The 18,881-nt window shown below is 41.1% G+C and overlaps 2 protein-coding genes across 3 annotated transcripts; one reads left to right on the forward strand and one right to left on the reverse strand.

The window, feature by feature from the left end:
- Positions 1-460: 460 nt before the first annotated feature.
- Positions 461-2,808, forward strand: gpx1b (glutathione peroxidase 1b). Its single transcript, XM_030050970.1, has 2 exons — positions 461-905; positions 2,089-2,808. The coding sequence occupies exons 1-2, from the start codon at positions 690-692 to the stop codon at positions 2,437-2,439; spliced, it is 567 nt and encodes a 188-aa protein (XP_029906830.1). The 5' UTR covers positions 461-689; the 3' UTR covers positions 2,440-2,808.
- Positions 2,809-4,243: 1,435 nt separating this feature from the next.
- Positions 4,244-18,834, reverse strand: usp4 (ubiquitin specific peptidase 4 (proto-oncogene)). Of its 2 annotated transcripts, none has more exons than XM_030050968.1 (22): positions 18,374-18,834; positions 16,736-16,863; positions 16,444-16,574; positions 16,239-16,365; positions 15,265-15,410; positions 14,287-14,348; positions 13,962-14,090; positions 13,028-13,145; positions 12,649-12,822; positions 12,371-12,529; positions 11,657-11,881; positions 10,630-10,713; positions 10,389-10,483; positions 10,118-10,300; positions 9,630-9,856; positions 9,141-9,362; positions 8,961-9,031; positions 8,743-8,858; positions 8,473-8,622; positions 7,475-7,578; positions 6,238-6,326; positions 4,244-5,717 (listed from the first exon to the last, which is right to left on the reverse strand). In XM_030050968.1, the coding sequence occupies exons 1-22, from the start codon at positions 18,679-18,681 to the stop codon at positions 5,595-5,597; spliced, it is 3,171 nt and encodes a 1,056-aa protein (XP_029906828.1). In that variant the 5' UTR covers positions 18,682-18,834; the 3' UTR covers positions 4,244-5,594. The 2 variants fall into 2 exon arrangements, with proteins under 2 accessions (XP_029906828.1, XP_029906827.1); XM_030050967.1 differs by having other exon boundaries at positions 13,962-14,111.
- Between the last annotated feature and the right edge of the window lie 47 nt (positions 18,835-18,881).

Raw genomic sequence — 18,881 nt, forward strand, 5'->3', positions numbered from 1 at the left:
ATTTCTCTGAGTGGGTTGGTACGTTTTGATGTACACATTGTCCGTTCTCGGGTGGAGTTAGGTCTTTCTTTGGTCTAGCACGGTTGGGTGAGTCTTTCCGGTATATGCTGTGTAACCAAACGTGCGCTACCACTTTAGGCAAACGTAGTACCCTCTCAAAGAGTAAGTGGTTGAAGCGAGTTACTGTACTTCCGCCTATTTCCATCTTGGCTTAAACAACTTTCAACGGAGTGAATGGGAGTGTCGCAGAGATTTGTTCGAATGCATTTTTTTTTTAAAAGAAAGTTCAATTTAATGTGGTGTCGTAACTACTGGATAATGTATTAGATAAGTTAAGAAATAGTTTGTATGGCACATGGCAGTGGCATTTCTTTGCGCATGCGCTGTATGGCGATAGAGTCAGGTGTCAACATGAATATTCATGACGATCCTTGAATAAATTAGCTGCCATTCGCATCAGTTTACCCTGCCAACTGTACACGCAGGTGCGACATTATTTCCCACCCTCATTAGGCTTTTCCGGTATCTAGTATAGGATCTGGGTGTGAACTATCTTGACAGTCAAAATACGACATCTTTGAGCTTATCTCAAATATTATAAAGCACAAGGCGAACAATCACAAGTGCATCCTTACGAGTGAAGCTTCCTGTGTCTTGAGGAAAGGGAAAAAGGAACAGTCACTTCAAGAATGGCATCGAAATTTTACGACCTGACCGCCAAGCTCCTGACAGGAGAGGCGTTTAATTTCTCTGCCCTGCAGGGAAAAGTTGTCCTTATCGAGAATGTGGCGTCTCTATGAGGCACGACTGTCAGGGATTACACCCAGATGAACGAGCTCCATGAGCGGTACGCCAGCAAGGGGCTTGTGGTTCTGGGAGTGCCCTGCAACCAGTTCGGTCATCAGGTAAATCATTGAAATTATATATATAACGTTACTTCACAGTTTAGTACTCAAGACGAGAAAGAGGGATATGTTCAAATCCGATAGAGCTGTCGGGCTTGTCAAGACTTGTTTTAAGGCGATGTTAGTGTGTTTTCCTCTTTGAACCTCCAGAAAATGTTCAGTTTTATCATCCAGTGTCCATATTTCACTTTGCTCAAGTGTTTTGATTAAAGGGGGAAGAATTTGATCCCAAATAATTTCATCGATGTGTCAATTTGTCCCAAACAAAAGAAATAGTCTTGATATTCAAAAGTATGTTAGGTATTCCTCTTTCTGAAAATATGCAGTTGGCTAGGCCATGAGGTTTCAAAGTTTTCATCTGCCGAAGTTGACTTTCATCAGTAAGCCTCGGATCTCATTTGAGCCGTTTTTTTTTTTTTTTTTTTTTTTTTTTTTTGTTTGTTTTTTTTTGTTTGTTTGTTTTGTTTTGTTTCACTAGGATCCCTGATAGGAAAAGATAATTTGGTATTTATGAAGATTTGAATTGTTTAGATGTCATACTTAAACACTGACAAATAGATGCAACTCTTATTTTTCATTGTAGCATAACAATTTGTAGTGAATTAAGTTATGGTGAAATTAAATTGGTCTGATATTGCTGAGGTGAGGGCTCCCTGGAAACCACTTACCACCACTTTGAAAACCCCAGGCCCAGACTCCACTTGAATTTCACTGTTTGGGTTTTTAAGTGAAATTTGTTTGACAATCCAGATCATGGGATAGGCAGCCTAGAATTCAGAGAGCGGGAACTGTAAGGTTATCAAGGTGGACTTTCGAGTTTCTCCGTCCCTTGCATGTTGTCAGCCACTGACTCTGACTCATTTTCAATTCAAATCTTCCATAACACCGCATGTAGAAAGATTGGATGATCTGACAAGACATTTGCCTACCAAACAGGACTATCATTCTGTTATATAAAACTGATTGTGGTAGCCAACTCAGTGTACCAATTTGGTGACTTTATCTGAACTTAATGATATAGCCTTGTATCACTATAATGTTCTTGTAAGGACCCCCCATTTTGTGGTGATCCTTATACATGCTTGTACAGTGTTAGTGTTAGTTTTTTCTAGTCTTATGTGATTTGGTAAATCATATTTCAGTATATTGCACTTGACACAATTCCTGTGAACAACCCCTGCAGGAGAACTGTAAGAATGAAGAGATCCTCTTGTCCTTGAAGTACGTCCGTCCTGGAAATGGCTTCGAACCCAAGTTTCAGTTGCTTGAGAAAGTGGATGTTAACGGGAAGGACACACATCCCCTGTTTGTGTACCTCAAGGAGAAACTCCCATTCCCCAGCGATGAGCCCTCTGCCCTCATGAACGACCCCAAGTGCATCATCTGGAGCCCGGTCTGCAGGAACGATGTGGCCTGGAACTTCGAGAAGTTCCTCATCGGCCCGGATGGTGTGCCGTTCAAGCGCTACAGCAGAAGGTTCTTGACCAGCAACATCGAGGGAGACATCAAGAAGCTCCTCAACCTTGCAAACTAAACCGTCCTCCGAATGTTGTTCACACGTCCTACAGTTTCCACTTGCACTAGGCTTTCTCAGCACTGCACCTTTTGTGTTTAAAAACATCCTGACAAGTTCATTATGGTCAACAATTTGGAGCATTTTTCCAGTCTGCCTGTGTAGGATTTGTGTGTTTGACATGTTTTGGACTCACCTGTGCTTTCCTGCGCAAAATGCCTGCGTTCTGAACTTTTACTTAATGAAGGGACCCCCTGAAACCAAGCCTTTGTGAGGGGGGTATCTGATGAAATGTAAAATGCTGAACTTCTCAGTAGCATTGGGCTCATGTAAAGCACAGTTGTGGTTTGATGTATTAGGTGAACCAATAAATGTCTATTTCTGCTAAAATGTCTGTGACAGTCTCTTACAAGTGAACCTACTGTTTGGTATCCAAGACAACCACACAGAACCAAAACAATGGGAGAGTATTTTTGTTCCCAGGGCCTTGTGTTGCTTCAGTGTAATCATTTTTCAAAGTGAAATCGGCCCTCAACATAAACTTACCCTTATGTTCTCTCAACATAAAAAGAATGTCCATACCCTTGGCTTAAGATACTTTACTTTTTTATCTTCTTTTTTCCCAAACACATCTGTGTTACACACTATCAACAAAGCCTATTGCATGCATTTTTGTTAAAAATACAGGGCGCTGGGAACATGGAGAACTCTATGAACAAAATGGCTCTTGTATTCTGAACCTATAGTGCAGTAACCAATGCTTTCCCAGCTATCTGACCATATCTTACAGTTCAATTTACAACCAGACTGAATGATGTGAATGCCCCACCAACAAGGTTGCCTCACTGCGAAATGAAACCTGATTGTGCAATGCAGAGAAGAATTTCAGCAGTGCTTTTCAAAATAAATGACCACAGGTTCCTCTTGAAGTTCCAGATTTACAACCTTGTTATGGACCTGTTTCAGGATAAGAAATGGCATAATACACCTCATCTGCTTTTATGTGAAAGCAATTGGTCCAAACAAAACATCCTGTTCAGGCCTCGAGTCTTTATTGTATGTTGAATCCAAGTATTTCTCAACTAAAAACAAATATTGTATCTATAGGCAATATGATAAATATTAGGACACAGTTATTTATATAGACCTACCTATTTGGCATAGTGTGATTATTTACATCTCTTAAGCAATTTTTAGTTGAATCAGAATTGCTCTCCATGATTTGGGGGTGGGGTGGCATGATTCACTGCATTTGGACAGCCAGAGTTTTCAACTTAGTAGCTAGGATTACAGATATGATGTAAAGCATTACTAGGCATAACTGATTGTATTTAGATTGATTTATCTCAGAAGGGCATGATCACAGCCGGACCAACCAGCAGAAAGGACATTTGCAGTCCCATGGAAATGTACATGCTGCCGTGCCACATGGATAAAGCACAGAAGTAATGCCACACGGCAAGAACTCCATTGTATGGAAATCATATCCATGAAGTTGTTGCATTTGTTTTCACAAGATCCTTACAGAAAGAAGAAAAAAAATCCATTCTAATTCATATAAAGAGCCCCTCTCATACTAGTCAGGCTTAATAGGACAACTTTTAGTGTCAGTGAAGAGGATGAGCTAGATATTAACAATTAAGAATATTAAATGAAGTAATTTCTACCCTGATTCCAACAACACAGAAGAATTTGCCATATTATATTTATTTAACAGCTTGAGTAGTTGACTAAAGCCACTGGAAGGGAAACAACTAGCTCCAACTGTCTGCATCCACTCCCATACACACTGAGGATGCTGTTAAGGTACTGCTGTCTTGCCCGACCTCCCATTCTGATGAAAGATGCAGATTGTTTTTTTTTGTTTGTTTGTTTTTTTATGACCAGCAGCAATTTCAAGTTTCATGAATAAAGCACCACTTTTATACTGTTTATTTTGCTTCACTCAGTGTGCTTTGAAGATATCAAATAACATAGCCATTTCAATACAGAGCTGCATTAATGTACAAGACTAATAAGGACAAGCCATTGCAGATGAGCTAGGGGTCCAGTCAGGCAGCAATCAAAATATGCTTTAAAGACACATTAAAATGACCTGGAAATGTATGGCAGATCAAAAGCCTTAATGCCAAGGCAAAACCATACATTTTCATTATGTCTAGATACACCAGAAGCAGATAGATAATGAGTACTTGGAAAATTCAAAGTGCCTCCTTTTCAATCAGGTTGCAGGAATCAAAAGGCCGCTCTTGCATTGTGTGGTTTAAAAAAAAAAAAAAAAAAGAAAGAAAAGAAAAAAGAAGTGTAATTTGTTAGCAGGGTAAGCCTCCTCTCAGTTTAGGGTCCAAGAGACAGCAGAGCTAGCACGCTGTGCTTCAAAGAGTTGCGGTGATGATTAACCAAGAGGCAGGCTGCAAAACAGCCTCTGCCCCAACTTGTGTCAGGACACTGATAAGCGAACGTTGAAAGGAGAAACACCCTGTGTGGTTTAGATTGCAACTCAGACCCAGCAGGCCAGAAACAACTGCCACAGCTTGTCTGTAGCATAGGGAACCCCATCAGTGAACTTTTCTCAAAGGATCCATTCTTCACAGGTGGCTTAAGGTCACAGGATTCAATAGGCAAGCATGTATTGTACTGTGTGCACATCACAGCCATACTATGTTTGCATTTTCCTCAGCACAGAGGGGTTACTGGAGATCAAATTAGGGACAATATTAATATCCCCTTGATGCCTAAACAATTGGTACATTTTATTATATTCACCTTGGAACGCTTTGGTTGAGACAAGATGTGCATTTGGCTTTTTTTTATTATTTCTGACTTGTGGGTAACAGAAACTTTGCTTAGTTATGCGTTTGAGGGCACTTCTAACATTCTGTTCGTCCAGTGAGAGGATATATATTCCTCTCTGTTCCAGACTAGTAAACTAAGTTCGTAAATCAGTAGGCCACCCACTCCAGGTTGGAAGTCTCTCAGGTCACTCTTCTGACAAGGCTTTTGGCTCTAGTTGACAACATACAAGACAAAAATCAAATAAAAGAGGGGGGAAGGTAGGGTTAATAATGTTAACTCTCTGGAGTCTTCTGTCACTGAAGTAGCTTTGTGTGTGCGTCCAAGTGTCTCTATTATTTGCCGTATACGTTTCAGTGCACGTCCCTTAGCGTCAGTGCTGCTCAGTTTGTGTCCATGTGGTCGTCGGCTACTTCAGGGGCTCCTCCCAGGGCGGCAGAGGGCTGAGGCTTTGAAGGGGCTTCCTCATCTCTGCGTTGGTAAAATAGCACGTAGGCTGCTTTAGTCTGTGAGGAGAGGACAAGGATAGGATTACCCTACACAAACAAGGACACTGGACACCAAGGAAAGAAGGCTGAAAACTTTGATTCATCGGACATCATTCATTAACTACATCAGAACACAGGCAGTGACACCTACAAGGTTCAACTACAGTTGCAAAATAGATTTATTTTGTTATTTCAAACTTTACTTTATGTCTATAAGTAAAGACATATCGGTATACAGGCATGTGTGGGTATGTTATGACATACAGATTTATAAAGGGGTAAATGTATAAGTGTAAATGTATGCAACTATATGGTAATATACTTAAAGATGAAAGCAGGTGTATGTACATGTTAAGTCTATGTATTTTATCACTTTGAGTGGAGGGAGGAAATGGTGAGAAGGGAGAGAATGGACAGGAAGAGAGGATAAATAAAGAAAAAGCCACAATTTACTATAATACTTATCACTTTATGTAACTACTATGAAAAACTGTCAATAATAACATGTTACTGAAAACACCAGGGAATAAAAGCTCACCACAATCTGATCCTCTGAGGCAGATGAAACACTGCTATCGTCAAAGTAATGCCATTTTCCATCCGCTTTATTCTTGCCATAAGCTGTGTCTGTTACAAATGGAAGGAAGTGTTATGAAATACCGATTCACCATTTGTGTTTACACAGGAAGAGATAAAAGATCTTGTTAGCAACCAGGTCAGCATACACAATACATGGACTACCCAAATAAAAAAAAAAAAGAGTCCACAAAAAAAAAAAAAAAAAAAAAAAAAGTAATCGTAAATAGGGAGGCCATTTACCATATTAAAATGAAACCAATCACATACAAATGCCACAGAAACACAGTGGGAATGTGGCTGCCATCTCTTGATACACATTGTGTTCGGGTTTCACATTGGAAGCAGGGCTAGGGAAGCTATTTTTTTTTTTTTTTTTTTTTTTTTTTTTTAAATCATAGCTGGCAAAGACAACATTATGCTATAGCTGAAACAGATCATATTACAAGCTACTCACAAAAAATAGCTTAACTAAGCTAGTTCACATGTGCTGTAAGAACCATCTACTGCGAGATCATGTAATAAAAAATACACTCCGTTGTAGCAGACAATATCACACAAAAATTTATAATATGAGTTTTTTGTCCAATTATGACCATACATCGTCAATAGCCTACGAAGGGCGGCTTAAAGTGTTCAGACAGTACTTCAAGCCACATTAACAATGGGTCAGAGCGATTACTTGTGCATGCTGGTGACACACTGGCTGAGTGGACGTTATCAAATTACTGTAACATAAGCCTTGTCAGTGCGCTGCCAACACCATATGCCAAGTATGACACACAAATGTAAAAAGAACGTTAGTCTGTTCCTGTTGTGTCATTGAAACTCAAGTCACATGATACAATGGCACCAGACATCTCAGACTGCTCTCAAATGATTTGCATCATTACAGGTGTCACTGTAATGAAGGTCTAATGGTTGTGTTGGTAAATGAGGAAAGCTTTAAGTGAAAGGGATCATAGTTTCACAGGAGCAAAATCTGTGAGAATTCGGATTGGACACCATTCACACACCTGTCCTTAACTTGTTTTCACATAAAACAGGGATATATGTGTAAAGTCAAAATCTGAATGTAACAAGCAGGAGCTGTAAATTTGTAATCTGATATATGCTAGAATGTATTTTTTTTTTTAACCAGCTATTTAAGATATGTTCAAGTGACATTTATAAGATGAGAAACGTTGACAATGACTTACAGTGGCCTCCTCCCATTCCGCCATAGTGGTTTGAGACAGCAATGAGGTCATATATGTAGGGGCCAGCCTTGGGGTCACACACAAACTCAGACATGTTCAGGTCCCTGAGAAAGAAAACACCATGAGCCATAGCAAATCAAAAACTGGCATTGCAGCCAAGTAGTGAAATAATACTAGATTTTTAGAGAAGCACACAAAGCAGCTTTTTATATGGCATGTGTGTATTAATGTGGTAGTGTGTGTTTGTGAGTGAGTGTGGGGGGGTGCTTCAGTGAAGGACACAGATGGGCCTGTGTTTGAGGCAACCTAAGTAAGCATGAGTCAGCATTCTAGAGGCAGGATTTTTCAGTGCCTCAGTAACGTGCTTTGTTCTGCTTCCTGTTGGATCAAGTTCCTCAACACAGGTCAATAGATGCAGTACGTACACACACACACACACACACACACACACACACACACACACACACACACACACACACACACACACACACACACACACACACACACACAGACAGAGTGCCATGAAGAGGCAGGTAGCCATTTTGACACACAGCTTTGAGGTCACTTCTCTATATCACAACATGGTGGGGAAATCTCTTTTGCCAATTAAATAACAATATGAAGAATAAAAATAATATTTGAGATGACTCCAGCAGAGTTAAAAGCTAATTTTGTAAGCTGTCAGGTTACCCAACTTCCCAGATACAGGAAGCAGCTACTCATGAAATGTGTAATTTGTCCTTTGGGGTGTGGTTCTAGTTCTAGGAGACCGAGCCTATTTCTGTAAAATGCAAAATATTTCCTCCTTCAGACTTGAGAGTTGAGAGTTTTGCCCAGCAGCTCCCTCTAGTGTACAAGTCGTACACACATTAAGGGATGATTCATTAAGGGATGACAATTTTGCCTTTGACAATAAGAGTAATGGAGAGATGTTTCCTTATAGCAGTCCTCAACTTTCAGCACTATCTGTTAACTTCAAGAAATACAGCCAGCATTACCTGATGGGAAAGTCCACCACTGTGTCCAGCTTGTCCCTCCAGCATCGGTTGTAGGAGAATCGCTTTAGGTGGACTACCAGAATGCGAGGCAATGACCACAAATCAAACTTTTTTGTGGCCTGTTGGTGCTTCTTACATGTGGGACAATACCTGCATAAATAACAGAAGCAATGATTATATGAAAACGATAATCAAAGAACAACAAACAACACAACCCTATGCCCAGTAGTAGGAACTCCAGTGGTTTAATGTCAAATTTAGAACCTTTACCATGGATCGTGTTCTCCAAGCGTCTCCATGGTTGTGAAGAGCTCGATGCATTCTCTCAGAGCCACGGTGGTCTTCTTTTTTTGGGGCTGAAGCATGCTCTCATGCTTCTCATAGGCCTACACAAGCAAACATGAATCCAATATAGAGAATGAGACATTGTCTGCATAATGCTTTCACAGGCACTTTGATTATGTCTGCTAAATATTAAACCCACTGACCTCGGCTTCCTGATCATCATAACACAGTTTCTTTGATTCTGAGTCCCAGTCGATCGCCACCGTGGAATGTGCTGCAGAGAAAAGGGGGGTGGGGGGTCATCTTAATAAACCACACTAATAGCTTTCTGAAATAATGATAATCAATATGCTCGAAATATTCAGTTAAAAAATTAGACTGACGATTAAGTTTGAGGACATTTCCGTCACAAGGCAGTGAGCTAATGTTGGCTGTTCCATAAGAGTTGACCATGCTGAAAGAGAAGAGCCTGGGTGGGGAGGAGCACAGCTTTGCCGAGTTGCCTTTCGGCCCATTCTCCAGGTCAGAGGCCTCCTCTTCCTCCTCTTCAGACTGACCATTCTCTGGCTCAGGACTCACCTGGTGGTCCATGGCCTCCTCCTCACCTGAACAGATACCAATGAAATCACATCCATTTAGCATTATTTCATATTGCTGAGTTTCCTTTACATTCATTCAGACGCTGCAGCTAGAGGAATGAATAATATTTTTTAGCAGCTGTCAATATATTAAAAATAAGAGCCCATCTGAAAGTGCACTACATACTGGAACTGCTCCTGGAGTGGACCCAAGAGGGAAACAAAATCCCCATCACCTTCCATCTACTAACTAATTCCACAGGGCACTCTTTATGATTCATGTTGGTAGCTTACCATCACATAGCCCATTAGGCCCATTGCAGGTCCCTGAGTGGTTGCTGCTGTCACTAGAGCTGGCGCTGCAGGACGCCCCGTCCGACAGAGGGATGCCACAGCCGCTCAGGCCAGCGTTGAGACTAGATAATGTAGAACATTCAGGTGCCTGGCTACAGCTGGCAAAGGTGGCCGAGGCTGAGGCCCTGCTCTCACTACAGGGGCTATGAGAGTGTTTTACATAGCGTCTGCAACAAGGAGCACAGAGGGAATTTGCTTTAATCCAAATTAGCTTGAACTACAAACACGCCAAGGCTTCACTTAACATAGGAAAGCAGGTAGTGTGGACATTATTTGGTTGGATTTCATCAAATAACATCACTGTATGACACACTTGCTGTATGCTAGAATTACACTGCTACTCACTAAATAATACAAATAAAATGAAAGTATAACTAACTGTCTACCATGTTGCCTTCTTCATTCCTATCCACACTGCACACACTTACCCAATCCTTTCAAGGATCTTTTCATACAGAACATCTGCTATGATATGGTGTCTGGGCACGGTGATGAGCAGAGGCTGGCCAAACAGCATGGTGCTGGTGGACGCTCCGCCATGTTTGTTGTGACGCTCCCTGAAATATACAGGCAGGTTCATCCTCTCACTGTCTTCCTCTTGTACCTCATACCTGAAAAAAAAAAAAAAGCATCAACAAACTTAAACTCCGATCCCAATGATTACCTTACACATCTCATTCTTTGGTGTACAAGACTCACACAAAGATGTCATCTTTCTCCATTATTTGGTTGAGGCCATCATCCCGTCTGTAAATTTTATGGAATCTGTGATTGTAAACATCAGCCACCACCATCTAGCAAGAAAAGGAGAACTGCTGCATTAATTGAAGACATAAGCAAACTGCATATATCTGTTCCATTTCAACCAATGATTGAGCACGAATGGCTGATGGTATATACTTGACTCCATTCTTCTCGTGTAAAAGGGTAAAGTTCTCACATTCTCTGGAGGGATTCCACAGAGTCTGGACAAGGCGCTGCACAGGTCGGCCACTGAACCCAGCTTGGGGACCACCACCCGGTACTGCCAGATGGAGAATAAAGAGAGGCATTATGATCTCAGTTAGTGAACCACCTTGTTAACTGCTGAAGCACTAAGAAATCTAATACCCATCATCAGTGAGTACAAACAGCTCTGTTTTAAAGCCTGAAATGCCACAACAGCACATCTATGATAATATGCATAGAACCATATACTCTCTATCCAGGCAGTACCACATGTAAGTAATATAACTAGAGAAATCAAAACATCAGACACATGCAAACAGTTACTTGAACAAAACACATTTCATGAAATTGACGAAGACCCCTCTAGTGCCGTGATCATCAGAAATACCGCAGTAGCTTAACAGAATATGCAATAGGGCCAAACAACATGGTTTAAAAAAAAAAAAAAAAAAAAAAAATCAGATTGCGATTAATTTACAGATACTGGGATTGCGATTTTAGTAAGACTTGTCATTTTTACATCATATCTTTAATTTTCACTGAAAAAAATGGCAAAACAATTGTGTGATTTTTGCTGGGGTCTGTACCAAATAAACATGTTTTCTTACATTTGCAGAATATGATTTGTAAACCAAGACATGTCTATAGCGTCACAATACGTCATTTAAAACAGTATTTTAATATTTATCAAAAAACTGCTCCTGCAATTTGGATACTGCACTTGGCTGTGCTGTGATTTAGATAATATTGCAATTACTTATTCAGCCCTGATGTGCGATGTAAATATCACCATAAGATCTTGTAGGAAATAAAATTATTTAAATGATTTCTGGGATTGAATGTCTTGCTTATGGACATCAGTGAAAATGTTTCCCAACAGAGGGGTTTGAACATGGGTCCTCCAGCAATATAACTATGCCACTCAGATGTCCAAAAGATGATAATGACAGATGGATCCATATCTGTGAACGGCTTTATGCTCTTAAAGTACTGGATACATAGTGAGACAACCATCTCACCTGTGTGGGTCTGGACTGCGGGTCTGATCGCACCAGGAAAACCTCCATAGTGCGGTCTTTCCTCATGGGCAGAGGCAGTGTGAGGTAGCAGAACGGGTCAAAGGTTACAGACACCTTGGAGCACTCTGGACACACCAATGTGGACTTGAAGAGCCCGTGGAAAATATCAACTATGATAGAGTCATTGCGCAAGCGGTGGTTAGTCCAGGCTTCCTTAGCGACAATCTGTAATTCCAGAACCAAGGTGGGAAGGGGAGACAAGGACATAAGACGGCATATTTTAAAGATCCAATCAAAAATGTATGTAATCTGCTAAGGTTCTATACACTCAAATTTGAAAAGTTTTCAATGACACTGTAGAATATTTCTTTGCAATTTATGCTGCTCCAAATAAAGGAAAACAATTTACTGCTTCAAAATTCTTTTCCATGTTATATGTATCTGTCAGATTATAGCAGCAGCTGAACAAACAACTCAGTCAGTCCAAGAATGGAAAACTGTCTTCAATCTGATAACTCAAGACACAAAGAAAGCCAGAGGTTGTGGCAGTGTATGATCAAGGGACAGCACGTTCCTGCGTCAAAATAAGGCTTAAAAAAATGTTTCTGGTCACTTTTGTGAGACAAAAAATGTTACACCACACTACAAAATGTACACTGAGCTTGAAACGAAGACCGACATCGTATGATGTTATTTCACATGTGTATGCTATACCTCATCTGGACGGCCCTCTGCATCCCTCAGGGCCAGATAAGGCTTCTTTTTGACACGATTCAGATCTTCATGGAGCCCGTCCAGCAGGAAGGCCAACAGCTCCTGGGAGTCTTGCTGCTGGTACCCTGAAAACTGGGGGGCAAAGCGTCCAACCTGGGTCTGGAATGGATATAATATGGTATACGTTATTATTCCATTCCATTCCTATTATTCCAGCACCAAAAATAGCCATGATGTTCACTGTTCACTGAAGATGGAGTCTGTGTGGCACGACTCACTTTGAAGGTGCGTGGGGCCACATAGCTGCTACGGCTGAGCCACATCTGCTTGACCAAGTCAGCATAGGCCTCTGCAATCTCCCCCCTCATTCCCAAGGGATTCTCCCTGTTAATCTCTGCCTCGTACTGGTCATTCAGGAAGTATTCTGTGAGTGGGGATGCGTTGCTCAGGCACTGAAGACAGAGTGGGGGAAAAGTGGATTATGTGGCTTAATACTTAAAACCATACTAATTGTGTCCATTGTGGTCTGGTGTAGGGCCAGACCAGCTTTGAAAGACAACAGGCACAGCCATATGACTTCCAGATACATTTGGTCTCCTGTTTTCTCTCTAACTTAATTGTTGGGCACATATTACACCCACAGTATGAGTGTTTTACCTGGAGGGCAGAGTTCATGAAGCATGTGTTGCCCAAATTACTGAGACCACACAGGCCAGGCTGTGACTGTGACTCTCTGTAGTTGTAGGAGGAGCTGTATGAATTGTAGCCCCCCAATCTGTTGGAAGAGCAGACATTTTTTTTAGCTGCAGTGCACATTAAAGAAACAGCAAACCAATTCAGGCATGTTTGTTTTTTAAATCCCAGCTGGGGCAGACAAACAAAAGTGGAGAGTCAAAGAAAGTTCAGAAAGAGATGACACATTAAAAAAATGAGAAACAATAACCGTTTTCCATTGTTTTAGTGCATAAACAATGGGAAATTGTAGAAATGAAAGCCCTTATCACATTATGGGCCAACAGGAAAATATACAGTAGGATGTCTTAATTCTACAGTGTGTGAAGATCCAACAGTATGTAAAGATATGGACTATGACTGTCTGACAGGTACATTGAACAGGGTAACAATCAGAGAAGACTACAGTAACTGAAAAGCAAACAGGTAAGTAACAAACTTGGAGGATTGATGCAGTGATACTGTAGATGTATATCCACTTCAGTGGTTCACCACCCACACCAACTGCCTGTCTTATGCCTCCACCAAGGGTCAAACTACTGCAAGAAAAGCAGCACTCAATGCTATAACTGCAGTGTCAGAGGCTCAGTGCCAGTGGAAGCTGTATCTTAAGAAGGACGCTAAGTAGAATTGCTATGTGAATCATAACTTCACAGTCAATTGCAATAGAAAAAAACAAACACACACAAAAAGAAAGAAAAAAAAAAACGGTGGTGATCCTGTGCAATACTGTGCCAAATCATGCTCAGGAGAGATACTGTGCAATACCTCTGCAGTAGGAAGGGAAAAAAATACACAAACAGTGGAAGGGGCATCAGTCATAACAACTAAGCAGAGTTAATCTGCCACGTGCTCTTGCCTGTTGCTGGAGGAGGTGCTATTGTTCAGTGTGTAGCCAGGGTTACCGCTGTCTCCATCTCCATTGGTTACTGTTGAGGAGATGGTTGCCGACGAGTTGGAGGAGAGTTTTGGGGAGGTAGTGAAATTCCTGGATGGGGTTGCACTGGATCTAATAAGCAACAGTAAAGCCGTGTTGTAGATACTGACATTTATAAAACTAGGTCAGAATTTCAGAGCTGACAGATGAATAAGCATAGTAAAACTGGGATATCCACAAAATGCTCTGTGCTAGGACACTAACTCTCACCTTGTCTTAAATAACTAAAAACAAGGTATTCTCTTACTTGGGATGGGAGGCTTGTCTGGGCCACGTGCCATCCTCGTTCTTGCGTTCAATCACAAGCACCTGTGGGAAATCGAGCCGAATTAGAGCCAAGCCACCATGAGTGACCTATATGTCAGAGCTATCATGTGCAGGGCTTGAAATTAATACTGTCAACCAGCAGACAGATTTTAGCTTTAGCTGCATCTATAGCTTTGATTAGTAATTAGCCCATCTATGACAATTTGTTTTTCTATTTTGAAAACTATTTTAGCCCAATAGCTGCTGTGGTAAAAAGAAATGTTCATGCCCTGATCCCAGCAATAGAACAGAATACCATATGTGAGCGACATAGTGCAAAGGAAGATAAATGTCCTGTTTCAAAACAGTTTTAGTTTAGTAATAATGATGTATAAACAGTCAGACATTTAGCATGCATGCCCTTCCAATGACTGTCCAGCTCCTAGATGCAGTTTATCATAGCACCAGGAGATTTATCAAAACACTGTGAGGCTGAGGGCCTAGTTTCAAAGCTCCCACAATCTGCACACACAAATACAGAACTGGAAAGGCTGGGTTGCAGTGCAATGCACCTTATAAAAATGGAACAATTTGCAATGGGCATCAAAATTAGATTCTCTCTTTTGTTTTTAAGCATTAATATTTAGCATCTTTGATTCCTGTAATTGTTTCAATATAGCCTGACTTTTTAAAGCTTTAGTAACAAATATTTGCCTTGATTAATATGACTGCTGACATTAGTTTGCTGAAATCATCTTTTTGGACCTTGTGACTGAAATGAATTCGTCTGTCATTTCTAATGCATATCTAACGCATGTTTGTTTTGTACTCGGGTCTCTCTTGGAAAAGATGTCATCTCAGCGAGACTACCTACTGTCTGAGTAAAACCAGTAGTGGTGGTTTTCTTCAAAAGAAATGAAGAAAGGCAGGTCTATCAGTGATCTGACAAGGTCACTTGTGTAACACAGCTCAACTGTACCTGTCCCTGGAAGAGACCAGCATCCTGTACAGTGCTGTCTGGCTTGTTCAGCTGCTCATATGTGTTGCTCATGTATTTGTTCCAGAGCCGTGTCTCCTTCTCTGATGGGATTTCAAAAAGCGACCTCATCTCCTTCTCGATTGTATCTGAAAAAAGGGAATTTACAGCATTGTTTGTTTATTCACATAACACACCCAATGACTTAAGGAAAAAGTAGAAAGCTAAATCTGAAGCCTACAGGTAGCCACTTATCAGGCTAAGCCTAGGTCAAACTAGACTATTTCAATGTGGAGAGTAAGACCTATATCAATCTGGGCTAGCTTGGCCACAGTTGGTACAGATTATTCTGGGCTGAATTAGATTTTTTTCAATCAGGATTGCAGCACAAGATTTTTTCCAAACTGAAATCTGACAGTGACACTGACAGGAGTGTGAATCAATGAGAAACTGACCATGAGAGTTTAGATACAAGGCGGAAAAAAGCATGAAGCAGAGGAGACATCATGTTTAACAACGCCCACTCATGTAGATACTCCACTAGTTCAACCATTGTTAAATTGCCACACAATTCACTTGCGAGATAAACATCTCAAAAAATGTTCCTGAATCAGTACACTCAAGTATGCACTTTCAAACTGAGAGGGAAAAAATCATACAAAATTCATAAGCAATATTATCCTCGTAATAATGCAACTGCAAAATACATTTGTAAGGCAGGCTAATCTGCAGTTTCTGTATTTACAGTGAACCTTTCAGGACAAATTGGGAAATGCATGTGAACGACTGAACCGGACAGTGTGAGACATCCATCTTGTAGTGTGAACAACTTCCCTGAAATGCGAACACATTGAACTGTGCCAGTCAGACAAGACTGGAGCAGGCTAACAACATCTCCTAAGTTTCAGTTTCAATTTCAATGCCAGTATGTTGTTTCCAGCAAATTTTATCCCTAGAACAAAAATGCAGACACTCACCTATTGTGTCAGCTTTACTGAAATGACGTGTCACCACATTGTCCATGTTGTCATTCTCACACAAGTTCAACTCCAATAAATAGACTTCCACCTTACAGTGCTTGACAAACATGCCATGTTCGACCACCTAAACCAAAAAAGACATCATTAGGAGCCCAGTCACAACATAAACAGTCAAAATGAAAGAAGTCTCACACATTATTACCTTCCTGACAATGGGTCTCTGGCCCTCCAGGCAGCCATACCAGCTGACAAGCTTGTTCCATGCCTCAGTGGGTACAAGGACATAGTCTAGCTCATCTATAAGGTGCTCTTTCAGGACTTGGGTCTCATGGTCTTTATGAAAGACATAAGACAAAATCAGGCGTTACATAACAGTTTGACAAAGAAAGAAAGTTTGTTATGATGGGCCCTGTGCAGTTCTGAATAGTAAATAAAGCTGATAGACAGTGGTACAGTACATTGCTTCGGGATATAACTGAAAATGTCAGCTTTACCTGAGAACAGCCCAGAGTTATCAATAGGTCCTGGATAGAGGCTGTGTTCTCCAACATTGTACATGTCCCAGCTGTCAAATCCCACATATTTCTTCCACTGTTTGAACCACCGGCTATCTATCAGAAACCTAAAAAAAAAAAAAAAAAAAAAAAAAATTGATAATGATGAATGACAAGCATTTTATACAAATACCTCAAGGAAGACAACAAAGACATTTTGTACTTCTTCTACTACTACTACTGCTACTTATAGATTCTTTTATCCGGATCCGGAAGTTTCTGCACCCACACAAGGTGATCTCATTTTAAATGTTTTGAATAGGAAAGGGCTCAAAGGAGACAGAACCCTGAGGATTTAGCAAAAATACCTTGATACCTTACACTGTGATGCATTGGAGGAACTCACCCTTGCAAGCCTGAACATTATGCAACAACAAGCAACCTGCCTTGTGCTTAAGATATGCAGATATAGTAACACCAAGCTAGAATGCCTTAATCTCATCACTAGTGAGAATCTCCTTTACTGCATAAGCTTGTTAGCAAGAATTCACGTATTGAGAAGCTACTCCATTAAAAGAAAAGTTCTGTAAATCCACAGTCAGAAATAATATCAGGGACCTGAGGCGAAATGCCTCTAATGTAAAGTGAAAATAATGTCTGATCTTAAACTCAAGAATCTCTTCTCCAAGCCATAAAACAGTGACTATCTTCCTATGGAAAACCCAATCACATTTTTTTCTCCTCAGCTGCAATCTCATTTGATGATCAGGAATGGTGTCCCACTAAATAAAATATAACGAAACTGAGAAGCATTGGACCTATTTTCTTTATCTGTATACAGCATTTGAAGACCGGTGATCTTGTGTGACAAATCTAAACATGTTCGCTATGTAGGACAAATTAGCCAGGTTGCAAGAAGCTTGTTAAAATAACTGGGCCTATTCTGATTAGGGTGTCCAGTTTCAATGACAAAGAAGACGGGGAGATAGTTCGCTAAAGTGATATTTGCCATTTGCTGAGCTGAACCTTTTCCTGCATATATAGTTTCATTCAAGCAAGGCCTGTGTGATCATCATCTGAAACAATATAACATAGGTAGGTGGATAGCCTGCCTTGTGGTTAGCTTGGAAGATAACTTAGTGCTGTCATGTCACTACAGGATGATAACGACTTTGCGCAATACTCATTTCAATCGACCCATTTCCCAATCATTAGTCAGCTAGGGACCGGTTTGGCTGCCAGGGATATTTACCATCTGAACCCCAGGCCTATCATGCCAGCCGGCTAGCTAGCCAACACTTCTGCTAACCAGCTAACTTGTCACAAAATAAACGCTAATGTTACAGTAAATGTGCATATCAGTCAGCCAACTAGCAATGTTGGTTTGGTTAGTCAGTAGCTGTGACTGCTATTGCTGTTGTTCAAGATGCAAACGGCAAACACAAGTTTGATGTGAGCGCTAATATTAATGTTAGCTAGTCACAATATCAGCAGCAGGAGCAGCTTTCGTTTTCAGACTCGCAGCCATCACGAGTCGGCCCTGTCGGCGCAGTTAGCATGTTAGCATTTCCCGTTTCTAGATACCTGGCTAACATTAGCCACAACAGCTTTGTAATGCTAGCCTTTGCTGATTCTTACCATTCGTCGCCCTTTCTCAGAGTTGTTTTCAAAAGTGTCCCAATTGCCTGCTTTTGACTTTCAGTTGAAGGTGTCGGCATCTGAGCAGCTACCGGCTCCGAGTCGGAGTCTGCCGCGCTACCCGACTCGGGTCCGCCTCCCTCGGCCATCATGCAGTGAGTGTGCCGGTATCGTGAACGCGCGTTGGAGGAATCGCACTTGAACGAGCTTCCCGGCGTTGCTGACTGGTCGTCACACGGCGGTGTCCGCTGGGGCTGCTCTCTGTCAGGCTTTTCTTTCACTCGCACAATCAAACCAGTGGTATCCATGAAAGAAACCACAGCTGTCTCTAGTGATAAGTGGTAAGGTACGCCTGGCCACGATGGCCAGTACGGAACCAGCTTTTAAATTACCATCCACATGTTAGTAGGACAAGTAACGTTACCGAGGCTCCTGTGGGTCTCTAAATAAAATCCGCTCATGTACTGCTACACGTGTAAAATAACGTCTGATTTAAATACTGGTGGGT

The sequence above is a fragment of the Myripristis murdjan genome, chromosome 5 (genome assembly GCF_902150065.1).
Source record: "Myripristis murdjan chromosome 5, fMyrMur1.1, whole genome shotgun sequence".
NCBI lineage: Eukaryota > Metazoa > Chordata > Actinopteri > Holocentriformes > Holocentridae > Myripristis > Myripristis murdjan.

Bases quoted from the DNA above. Each gene is read 5' to 3' on its own strand.
- usp4 (XM_030050967.1), bottom strand. From the start codon at position 18,681: ATGGATACCACTGGTTTGATTGTGCGAGTGAAAGAAAAGCCTGACAGA. The intron at 12,823-13,027 runs GTAAAACACTCA...CTCTGTCTTCAG, and splicing joins TCATGAACTCTGCCCTCCAG to TGCCTGAGCAACGCATCCCC. The intron at 9,032-9,140 runs GTCAGTCTAATT...TTTTCTCTGCAG, and splicing joins AAATGTCCTCAAACTTAATC to CACATTCCACGGTGGCGATC.